This window comes from Miniopterus natalensis, chromosome 3 (genome assembly GCF_054644295.1).
Source record: "Miniopterus natalensis isolate mMinNat1 chromosome 3, mMinNat1.hap1, whole genome shotgun sequence".
NCBI lineage: Eukaryota > Metazoa > Chordata > Mammalia > Chiroptera > Miniopteridae > Miniopterus > Miniopterus natalensis.
The window spans coordinates 97705004-97717206 of NC_142083.1; the positions used below are offsets into that span (position 1 = coordinate 97705004).

At 42.4% G+C, this 12203-nt stretch overlaps 1 protein-coding gene across 2 annotated transcripts in view; it reads right to left on the bottom strand.

Annotated features, from left to right (window-relative positions):
• Positions 1-731: 731 nt before the first annotated feature.
• Positions 732-12203, bottom strand: part of BCL7C (BAF chromatin remodeling complex subunit BCL7C) — a 51827-nt gene continuing 40355 nt past the window's right edge. The window contains exon 6 of one of the 2 annotated variants that reach the window (XM_016219201.2): positions 732-1452. In XM_016219201.2, coding sequence (XP_016074687.1) covers positions 1252-1452 — 201 coding nt within the window. In that variant the 3' untranslated portion in view covers positions 732-1251. The remainder of the gene's footprint in view (positions 1453-12203) is intronic. The other variant, XM_016219202.2, reaches the window with a different exon arrangement.

Genomic DNA, 12203 nt, shown 5'->3' on the forward strand with positions numbered 1-12203 from the left:
CAGCTGGTCAATGTTTCTCTCTTGCTCTCTCCCTTCCTCTCTCTAAGAAGTCAATAAAAACATATATTTAAAAATTGTTTTATATAATTGCCACAAGAAAAATGGATGTTCCATAAGTGGATGCCCTGTCAAACCTGCACCCTTAACTCGTGTTCCCGCAGGAGAAGCCGGGCAGCAGGGCAGGCGGCAGAGCCAGGCAGGCAGACCTGGGTCTGAATTCAGCTGGATCTGCCACAGACGGGCTGTGTGACTTTAGGCAGGTCCCTGAACTTCTCAGACTTCCTTTCTCCATCTGTAAAACGCTGATAGAATACCAGTGTCACCGAGATGTGTGAGGATGAAAAGGGATAATTCCTATAAACCACAAAGCCCGGCCCAGAGAAGCCCCCTCAATAAATGGGAGACGTTCTTTCCTCCTACGACAGGCCCAGCAGTGGAGTTGGCAACGAGAACTTGGTGAAAGCCCTTGGAGTCGCTCAAAGGGCTCATTTGCCCCGGGCCTTCTCCAGGTGGGGTTTTCCTGCCCCTGAAGCCTCGGGGCCTCCCCGCTAAGCCCAGGCCGCCTTCCTGGTCCCCACCGGGTCCCTGGCCAAAGGCCTCTTGCCCACGTGGATTCCCAGGGGACTGGCAAGGTTGGCACAGAGTGGGAGCTCTTGCTGCTCTTCCTCTGGCGATCGAGGTAACCCGGCCCACAAAGCTTGGCCTCTGGGTCCTTGGGGGGGGGGGGGGGGGGGCGCGGGCCGGGGCTGCTCTGGGCGTCCACGCGGGGGGAGCCTCTGCGGGATGCGGCAGTTGGCTCCGCATTGCGGGGCGGTGGAAACCTGGGCCCAGGCGTTGCTTCTGCCCCGCCCGTGGGAAAGGTGCTGGGCCCTCCGTTCACACCGGGGCCCCAGGCCGGAGGGGGAGCCCTGGGGCCCGAGGAGGTGGGCCCTGCGGCCCCGAGTCCACCCCGCACTCCAGCGTGGCCAGGGCCCCTGGCTGTGATGCGTCCTCAGGCGCTGGCTGTGTCCGAGTTGTGCTCGAAGCCCTTCCCACATGTGGGGTGCTGGTGGGCCCGCTCACTGTGCAAGAGCAGGTGGCGAGCAAGATGGGCGCTGTGACCTTAGGTTCCAGGCAGGCTAGGGCCGCTGGCCCCGGTGTTCTCAGGGTGGCGTCTGGGAAACTGCACCCTCAGGGCCGGGGCGGGTGGCTCAATCTCGATCTCGGGGTGCCAAGGAGGCCTGAGGGCCTAGCCTTGCCTGGGGAGCCAGCTCACCTCCCCTTCCCCTGGGGGACAGTCCTGGGTGCCCTCGGGGCCTTGCTTCCTCCCCCAGGAGCTCTGGTGTTGGGCGGCAAGGTTGAAATGGGCCTGGCGTTTGTCCGGAGGCCCCTCCTGGGAAGGAGCCTCCTGAGAGGCTCTGTCTTCAGGCCTTTCTCTTGGAGGGCTCGCCTGGTCACTCTCACTCCTGAATCCTGCGGGGAGAAAAGAAGAATCTAGGCAGTGTTTTCTGTTCTCCTCACCCCACCCAAGACTAGGAAGACCTGCCTTGGGAGTCGTAAATGGGTCAACTGTTTGGAAAGTCTGCAAATAACCAAGTTATGTACTTCTGACAGCAGCCAGAGGTGAGGCAGGCCTTGAAGAAGTTCAATTTCTGAAATTTGACAGAGGTGTAATGGCACAACCAGCTCAAACTGGTCCTATCCTGTTTCTAACATGATACTAAGTTACTTTTCAGAGACAACAGACTAAAATTGCAAGTTCTGCAGCCCAAGCCTGCTTAGAGAGAACTCTGACCTCCAATTACACCCAGAACAAAAGTACCCTTGAAACCAAAGGATCAGAACATGGCCAGAACTTAAACACTAGGACCCTTTCAGAAGCGAAGGGTCTGTTGTCCAGGAAGATCTAGGGCTGAAGCCCCTTTACCATAAATGATCAAATACCAAAACCCTCCAATTGAAACCTGCCCTGCCAGAGCTCCCGCAAACCAGCCTGTTCCCTGACATCCTAACCCCTTAACATTCACCCTGAACCTGGATCAGGAAGACAGATTTGAGCTCGCCTCCTATCTCCTTGCAGGTTGACTTAGCAATAAAACCCTTTTTCCCCCTCAACTACTGGTGCCAGAGTATTGGTTCCTTTGTGGCAAGGTTGAAATGGACTCAGGCAGTGGGTCCTTGCTCAGTAAAAATTTTGGTGACTACAAAAGGACTTTGGTCTTTTCTTGTGACTGCTGCCTGAGGTACTGTAGCCCCCGGTAGGTCAAGGACCCTTGACACTGACCCTGAGCGCTACCCAGACTGGATTGTCTAGGCTCAGCTGCTGGATTCCTACTTTTCCACTGCTGGGCTCCAGGCCTTACTTTCACTTTTGAGAGAAGAAACAGCCACTGGATCAGACATCTTTCAGGTGAGTGACCTTGCTAATATGCACTTGTGCCTAAACTGTCCAAAGAAACCTCTTGAGGATTGTGTGTTTGAGTCCCACCCCCAGAGACTTGGGTTGGAGTTTCCAGGACTAGGATTGTGGGTTTGAGTCCCACTTAGAGAGACCATTTGAGGAAAGTTACAACTGCTGAGGTCCTCAAAGGTCAGGTTTGAGTCCGAAACCTTGGGTTCAAATCCCAGGGTCTTAGATTTCTCTTCTGAAAGAGAACTCAGTGTACTCTGTTGTATGTTGGTCTCGTTTTGTGTGAGCTTTATTTGAAATTAAAGGTTCTAAAATTTGCTACTCTTCAGCAAACCCTGAAGGAGTTGCCGCCAGCAGTCAGGCAGCCTAACCCAGGGCAGCTGTTCATTTCATTTTGACCATACTGAGTGAACACTTGCTTGATTACTGATCAGCGGTCAGCTCTCGCCACCTTGATTGGATAAAAGATGTCTGGTGCTGGGAAGGACAAGCCTAGGTTGTCAATTCACCCCTGTTGAGGGGATCAAACTAAGGTTCTGAAGCCTTATAGCAAGTTCAGATACTGGAGTCCCACATTAATTGTCTTGAAACTGTAGAGTCATTAAAAAAACATGAACATGGAGGGGGTGAGTAAAAATTGTAGTGATTTTAGAATGTGTTCAAACTTAAGTGACTATCAACTTAAATTGCTATAAACATAGCTTAGTATAAAGAAGCACATGGTAGGACTTCCCGGTCAAGGCGGTAGAGTGTGCTTGCTTTCTCCCATCACCACATCAAAATTACAAATAAACTAAAGAACAACCACCCTTGGGAACCACCTGAAGACTAGCTGAACAAAAGTCGTATAACTAAGGATACACTGAAAAAGCCACGTCAAGACTGGTAGGAGGGGTGGAGACGGTGGAACAGTGCAAGCCCCACACCCTTGTGGGGTGGTTAAGAATTGGAAGGGATATCTCAGCTGCAGAGGTCCTCCCTGAGGAGCGAGGATTCTACACTGGGTCCTACACTGGGCTCCCCAATCCAGGGTTCCAGAGCTAGGAAGAGTAGTCCTCATAACTTCTGGCTGTGAAAATCAGTAGGGATTGTAGCTTAGTGAGATGGAGGCCTGCTGGATGGAGTCCCAGGCGTCCTCTTAAAGGGCCAGACATGAATTTACTTGCTGATGGACTCACTTGCTTTGAGCTCCAGCACTGGGGCAGCAGCTTGAAAAGCACCAGGGACATACCGGGAAGAACTGAATGGTCTGGCCTCACAGTGAGTGCTGGAGGGGCAGTACTCTCCGCAATTTTGTTCCTTTGTTGAGACACACACAGAGACACACACAGTCTGCAGGCACAGGTGGGTGCCAAGTCAGAGTCTCCATCAACCTGGCTAATACCATTTGCCTTGCCCTGATGATTCCCTGAGACCCTGCCTCACTCAACTTTTAGGTCTACCCAAGCTGCTTCCAGGGGCTTTTCCATGCAATGGTTGATTGCTCTTGGCTCTTCTTGCAGGCTTTCCTAAAATCTCTTAAAAGTTCACAAATCCCAAACAATCAGTGTCTGGCCTCAGTGTCCTGTACATCTCGCTAAGCTGCCCTCTCCCGGCCACCACCAAGCCCAATGCAAACAGCAACCAACTGCAGATCACTTTGTAGCTCATACCACGTGGCGCCAGGCCAGGCACAGGCAGCAGCTGATCTTGGCCTGCAACAGAGCCCTTCCCAAGAGGCCCCAGAACCAGCACACCCAGTGGCCAGCTTCAGACCACACTAGAGCACCACCCAACCACCTCCACAAATGGATTTACCCAAAAGGTGATCTTGGCAGGCACCAAAGCACGCTAAAGTGAATCCTTTATTAACAAATGTCACGCCAATAAATTCAATTAAAAAAACAAAAAAGGGCCCTAGCTGGTTTGGCTCAGTGATTAGAGTGTCGGCCCATGGGCACATACCTCGGCTGCAGGCTCAGTCTCTGAGCGGGAGGCAGCCAGTTGATGTGTCTCTCTTACACTGATGTTTCTATCTCTGTCTCTCTCTCTCCTTTCCACTCTCTTTGAAAAGCAATGGAAAAGATATCCTCCGGTGAGGATTTAAAAACAAACAAACAAACAAAACAACAAATCCACCCTAGCCACTGTGACCCAGTGGTTAGAGCATCAGTCCATACACCAAGGGGTCATGTGTCCAATTCCTGATCAACATACCTGGGTTTCAGGTTTGATCCCTGGCCCCAGTCAGGGCTAGTTTAGAAGACAACCAATCAATGTGCCTCTCTCACATCAATGGTTCTCTCTCTCTCTCCCCTTTTCTCTCCCCCCCTTCCCTTCCACTCCCTCTAAAAAAAAAGCAATGAGAAAAAATATCCTCTGGTGAGGATTAACCGAAAAACCTCCCACAAATCCTGCTACATGGTATCAGTCCCTTCACAACAGCTCTTCTGCTGTAGTCATGGCCATTCCTCAAAGGTCAATCCCTCCCAATGACACACAAACAGCATCAAATCTCAGCTGCAACATGAGGGCACACACAACCCACACAAGGAACACACCTGGATCATACTACATAAAGCCACTCTACCAAGACTAGGTGATATAGCCAATATACCTAATACACAGGAAAAAACAAAGGGATTGAGCCAAAATGAGGAGACAAAGAAACATGTCCCAAATGAAAGAATAAAACAAAACTTTAGAAAAAGAACTAAACAAAATGCAGACAAGCAATCTACCAGATGCAGAATTCATGCTCAATGAACTTATAGGAAGAGCAGATGAACTCAGTGAGAACTTTAACAAAGAAATACAAAACATAAAAATGGAGATAGAAAACATTATAAAAACAGAACCAGTCAGAAATTAAGAATGCATTAACTGAAATGAATACATTAGAGGGAATCAACGGTAGATTAGATGAAGCAGAGGATCGCATCAGTGATTTGGAAGGCAAGGTAGTAGAAAACACCCAATCAGAACAGCAAAAAGAAAAAATTTTGAGATGAGTATAGTTTAAGGGGTCTCTGGGGCAACATCGAGCATAACAACATTCACATCATAGGGGTGCCAGAAGAGAGGGAGCAAGGAATTGAAAACTTATTTGAAGAAGTAATGACAAAAAACTTCCCTAACCTAGCGAAGGAAATAGACATGCAAAGTGAGGAAACATAGAGTTCCAAACATGATTAACCCAAAGAGGCTCACATCAAGACGCATCAAAATTAAAATGTCCAAGGTTAAAAGCAAAGAGGGAATCTTAAAAGTAGCAAGAGAAAGCTGTTACCTATAAGAGAGTTCCTGTAAGAATGTCATCTGATTTCTCAACAGAAACAACGTAGGCCAGAAGGGATTGGCATGAAATAGTCAAAATAATGAAAAGCAAAGACCTACAACCAAGATTACTCCACCCAGCAAGGCTGTCATTTAGAATCAAAGGACAGATAAAGAGCTTGCCAAACAAGTAAAAGCTAATGGAGTTCAGCACCACCAAACCAGTATTATAAGACATATTAAAGAACTTCTAGAAGAAGGAGAAGAGATAAAAAATATGAACAATAAAGTGGCAATAACTATATACCTATCAATAATTACTTTAAATGTAAATGGATTAAATCCTCTAATCTAAGGATACAGAGTGGCTGAATGGATAAGAAAACAAGACCCATCCATATGCTGCCTGCAAGAGATCCCTTCAGATCAAAAGACACACAGAAACTGAAAGTAAAGGGATAGAAAAAGATATTTCATGCAAATGGAAACAAAAAAAATTAGCTGGGGTAGCAATACTTATATCAGACAAAATAGACTTTAAAATAAAGGCTATAGCCAGAGACAAAGAAGGACCCAGCAATCCCACTTCTGGGTATTTATCTGAAGAAACTCAAAACACTAATTTGAAAAGACATATGTACCTCTATGTTTATTGCAGTATTATTTACAATAGCTAAGATATGGAAGCAACCTAAGTGTCCAATGATAAATGAATGGATAAAGAAGAAGTGGTACATATATATTTCCAGCCATAAAAAGAATGGAATCTTGCCCTTTGTGACAACATGAACGACCTAGAGGATATTATGCTAAGTCTGATAGACAAAGATAAATACTATATGATTTCACTTGTATGCAGAATCTAAAAAGCAAAATAACTAACAAACAAAACAGAAACAAACTCATAGATACAGAGAATATTTTGATGGTTGCCAGATGGGAGAGGATTTTGGGGTATGGATGAAAAAGGGGAAAGGATTAAGATGTACAAATTTTCAGTCATAAAAACGGTCACGGGGCCCTGGCCTAGTGGCTCAGTTGGTTGGAACATCATTACGTACACCAAAAGGTTGCAGGTTCAATTCCAGGTCAGGGCACATACCCAGATTTGATTCCCAGTTGCAGTGTGTACGAGAGGCAACTGGTCGATGTTTCTCTCACCTCTCTCTGCCCCCCCCACCCTTCCTCTCTCTCTCAAAATCAATGGGAGCATATTCTCAGGTGAGGATTAAAAAAAAACCACAAACAATCACCAAGATTGTACTGCATAGGGAATATAGTCAGCAATATTGTAATAACTATGTTTGGTGTCAGATAGGTACTAGACTCTTCGGGGGTAATCACTTCATAGTTATATAAATTTCTAATCACTATGTTGTCCACCTGGAACTAATATAATATTTTATATCAACTGTAATTTAAACAATTTTTAATTTATTGATTTGAGAAAGAGAGAGGGAAGGAGAGAGAGAAACCTAGATTTGCTGTTATTCTTTTTTAAAAAAATATATCTTTATTGATTTCAGAGAGAGGAAGGGAGAGGGAAAGATAAAAACATCAATGATGAGAGAGTCATTGATCAGCTTCCTCCTGCAAGCCCCCGACTGGGGATTGAGCCCGCAGCCCAGGCCTGTGCCCTGACTGGGAATCAAACCGCCATCTCCTGGATCCTAGGTTGATGCTCAACTGCTGAGCCACGCCCGGCTGAGCAATTTGCTGTTATTCTTATTTATGCATCATTGGTTGATTCTTGTATGTGCCCTGACCAGGGATTGAGCCCACAAGCTTGGCATATTGGGACATTGTTCTAATCAACTGAGATACCTGGCCAGGCATAAACAATTAATTTTTAAAACACAAGGTAACCACAAACCAAAAATATATGAGAGATACACAAGAAATAGAAGAGAATCCAAACACAACTCTATGGAAAGTCATCAACATACAGAAGAGATCAAGAGAATAAGAAAGGAACAGAGAAAAACTACAAAACAATCAGAAAACAATAGAATGGCAATAACTACTCATCAATAATTACTTTTTTAAAAAAATATATCTTTATGATTTCAGAGAGAGGAAAGGAGAGGGAGAGAGAGAGATAGAAACATCAATGATGAGAGAGTCATTGATCGGCTGCCTCCTGCACGCCCCCAACTGGGGATCGAGCCCGCAACCCGGGCATGTGCCCTGACCGGGAATTGAACCCCGATCGCCTGGATCCTAGGTCGACGCTCAACTGCTGAGCCACGCCCAGCCGGGCAAATAATTACTTTAAATGTAAATTTATTAAATGCTCCAATCAAAAGACATAGGGTGGCTGAATGGATAAAAAACAAGACCCATACATGTTTCCTACAAGAGACTCACTACAGATTGAAAGACACACAAAGATTGGAAGGAGATATGACTTGGGGTGGTGAACACACAGTATAGTATACAGATGATGTATTATAGAATTGTACACCTTAAACCTATATAATTTCTTAAAAATACATTTTTATTAATTTTTTAGAGAGAGAGGAAGGGAGAGAGAAAGAAACATTGAGGTGAGAGAGAAACATCGATTGCTTGCCTCCTGCACACACCCCAGCTGAGGTTTGAACCCACAATCTGAGTATAAGACCTGACCTGGAATTGAACCAGTGACCCTTCGGTGCACGGGACGATGCCCAACTTACTAAGCCACACTGCCCAGGGCAAACCTATAAAATTGCATTAACCAATGTAACCCTGATAAATTCAATAAAAAAGAAAAGACTGAAAGTAAAGGGATGGAAAAAGATACTTAATGTAAATGAAAACAAAAAAAGATGGGTAGCAATTCTTATAACAGACAAAATAGGCATTAAAACAAGAACTGTAACAAGATACAAAGAAGAACATTTCATAATGATGAAGGGAACAATCCAACAAGAGAACATAACTCTTGGAAATATCTATGCACCCGATGTAGGAGCACCTAAATATATAAAAGCAAATATTGATGGGTATAAAGGGAGAGATTGAGAGTAATACAGCCATAGTAGGAGACTTTAACACTCCATTGACAGCAATGGATCGATCATCCAGACAGAAAATCAAATCAACAAGGAGACAAGGGGCTTAAATAACACATTAGATTAGATGGACTTAATTGGTTTTTTTTAGGACATTTTACTCAAAAGCAGCAGAATATAGATTTTTCTCAAGTGCACATGGAACATTTTTTTGGATAATCACGTTAGGCCACAAAACAAGTCTCAATACATTTTAGAAGATTGAAATCATATCAAGCATCTTCTCTGACCACAATGTTATAGAACTAGAAATCAACTGCAGGAAGAAAATTGAAAAACACAAAGACTATTAAACAATTAATGCATTAACAATGAGATCAAGGAAGAAATCAAAAGATACCTTGAGACAAATGAAAAAGAAAAAGTAACAACCCAAAATCTATAGGACACAGCCAAAGCAGTTCTAAGAGGGTGATTTATACCCATACAAGCCTGCCTCAAGAAACAAGAAAAATCTCAAATAAACAATCTTACCTTACACTTAAAATATCTAGAAAAAGAAGAGATAACAAAGTCCAAAGTGAGTAGATGGAAGGCAGTAATAAAGATGAGAGCAGAAATAAATGAAATAGAATAGAAAAAAGAAAAAAAAAAAACAATACAAAAGATTAATGAAACCAAGAACTGGTTCTTTGAAAAGATAAACAAAATTAACCTTTAACCAGACTCATCAAGAAAAAAAGAGCCCAAATAAATAAAATCAGAAATGAAAGAGAAGTGACAACTGACACCACAGAAATACAAAGGATTATAAGGAAATACTACGAATAATTACATGCCAACAAATTGGGCAATCTGGAAGAAATGGATAAATTCCTAAAAACATACAATCTTCCAAGACTGAGTAAAGAAGAAACAGAAAATCTGAACAGACTAATAATTACTAACAAAATCAAATTACTAACCAAAAAATTCCCAACAAATACAAGTCCTGGACCGGATGATTCACAGGCAAATTTTACCCAGCATTCAGAGAAGAATTAACAAGGAAGAATTAACACCTATCGTTCTCAAACTATTCCAAAAAATTCAAGAGGAAGGAAGGCTCCCAAGTTTATTTTAGGAGGCCAGCATTACCCTGATTCTGAAACCAAACAAAGACATTACAAAAAAAGAAAGTTATATGCCAATTCTATGATGGACATAGATGCAAAAATCCTCCACAAAATATTAGCAAACCGAATTCAGCAATATGTTAAAAAGATCATACAGCATGATCAAGTGGGAGCTATTCCAGGAATGTAAGGTTGGTTCAAGATCTGCAAATCAGTTAATATGACACCACATAAACAAAATGAAGGATAAAAATAAAATGATCGTATCAATAGATTCAGAAAAAGCATTTGACAAAATCTAGCATCATAGTCAATGATGAAACAGCTAACAGCTAACATCATACTCAGTGGTGAAAAGCTAAAAGCATTTTCCTTAAGATCATGAACAGGACAAGGATGCCCACTTTCAGCACTTTTATTCAACATAGTATTGGAAGTCCCAGCCACAGCAACCAGACAAGAAAAAGAAATAAAAGTTATCCAAATTGGAAAGGAAGAAGTAAAACTGTCATTCTTTACAGATGATATGATACTATATAGAGAGAACACTAAAGATTCCACCAAAATCTATCAGAACTGATAAATGAATTCAGTAGCAGGATATAAAATTAATATTCAGAAATTGGTTGCATTTTAATATAACAATAATATACAACCAGAAAGAGAAATAAAGAAAACAGTTATATTTACAATTACATTAAAAAAATAAAATACCTAGGAATAAATTTAACCAAGGAGGTAAAAGGCCTGTACTTGGAAAATTATGAGACATTGAAGAAAGAAATCGAAGAGATACAAATAAATGGAAGCATATACTGTGCTCATGGATAGGAAGAATTAACATCATTAAAATGTCCATACTACCCAAAGCAATCTACAGATTAAATGTAATCCCTATCAAAATACCAATAGCATTTTCCATGGAACTAGAACAAATAATCCTAAAATGTTTATAGAACCACAGAAGACCCCAAATAGCCACAGCAATCTTGAGAAAGAATAAAGTTGGAAGTATCATGCTACCCAATATCAAACCATACTACAAACCTATAATAATCAAAACAGTATGGTATTGGCATAAAGGCAGACACATAAATCAATGGAACAAAATAGAGAGCCCAAAAAGAAACATGTCTATATGGCCAATTAATCTATGAAAAAGGAGGCAAGAATAGACAATGGGGCAAAGACAGTCTCTTCAATAAATGGTTTTGGGGAAACTGGACAGATAAGTGCAAAAAAATAAAACTACTTTCTTACACCAAATACAAGAATATATTCAAAATGGATTAGCGACATAAATGTAAGACCTGAACCCATAAAACCAGAAGAAAACATAGGCAGTGAACTTCTTGACATTGCTCTTAGTAATATATATGAGATATATCTCCTTGGCCAAGGGAAACAAAAGAAAAAAGAAAAATATGGGACTATATCACACTAAAAAGTTTTTGCGCAGCAAAGAAAACCATCAATAAAAAAACAACCTACTAAACAGGAGAAGATATTCACCAACGATACATTGGATAAAAGGGGTTAATATCCCAAATATATGAAGAACTCATACAACTAAACACAAAAAAACCCCAAACAATTTAATTAAAAGTGGGCAGAGGTCTGGCCGGCATGGCTCAGCGGTTGAGCATCCTACCTATGATCCAGGAGATCGAGGTCCGATTCCTGGTCAGGGCACATGCCTGGGTTGGGGGCTCGATCCCCAGTGTGGGGCATGCAGGAGGCAGCCGATCAATGACTCTCTCATCATTGATGTTTTTCTCTCTCTCTCCCTCTCCCTTCCTCTCTTTGAAATCAATAAACACATATTAAAAAAAAAAGGGGGGGCACAAGACCTGAATAAACACTTCTCCAAAGAGGACATGAGGACATTAAGATGGCCAATAGACATGAAAAGATGCTCAGCATCACTAACCATCAGAGAGATGCAAATTAAAACCACAATGAGATATCACCTCATACCTGTCAGAATGGCTGCCATCAATAAATCAACAAACAAGCGTTGGTGAGGGTGTGGAGAAAGGGAACTCTTGTGCACTGTTGGTGGGATTGTAAATTGATGTAGCCATTATGGAAAACAGTATGGAGATTTCCTCAAAAAAATAAAAATAGAACTACCTTATGACCCAAAAACCCTTATGACTGGGTATTTATCTAAAGAATTCAAAACACTAATTGGAAAAGATACATGCATCTCCATGTTCACTGCAGCATTATTTACAACAGCCAAGATATGGAAGCAACCTAAGTGTCCATTAGTAAGCAACTGGATAAAGAAGTGGTACATATACACAATGGAATATTACTTGGCCATAAAAAAGAATGAAGACTGTGAATGGAACTAGAGGGTATTATGCTAAGTGAAGTAAGTCAGACAGAGAAAGACAAATGCCATATGATTTCACCTTATGCGTGGAATCTAAAAAACAAACC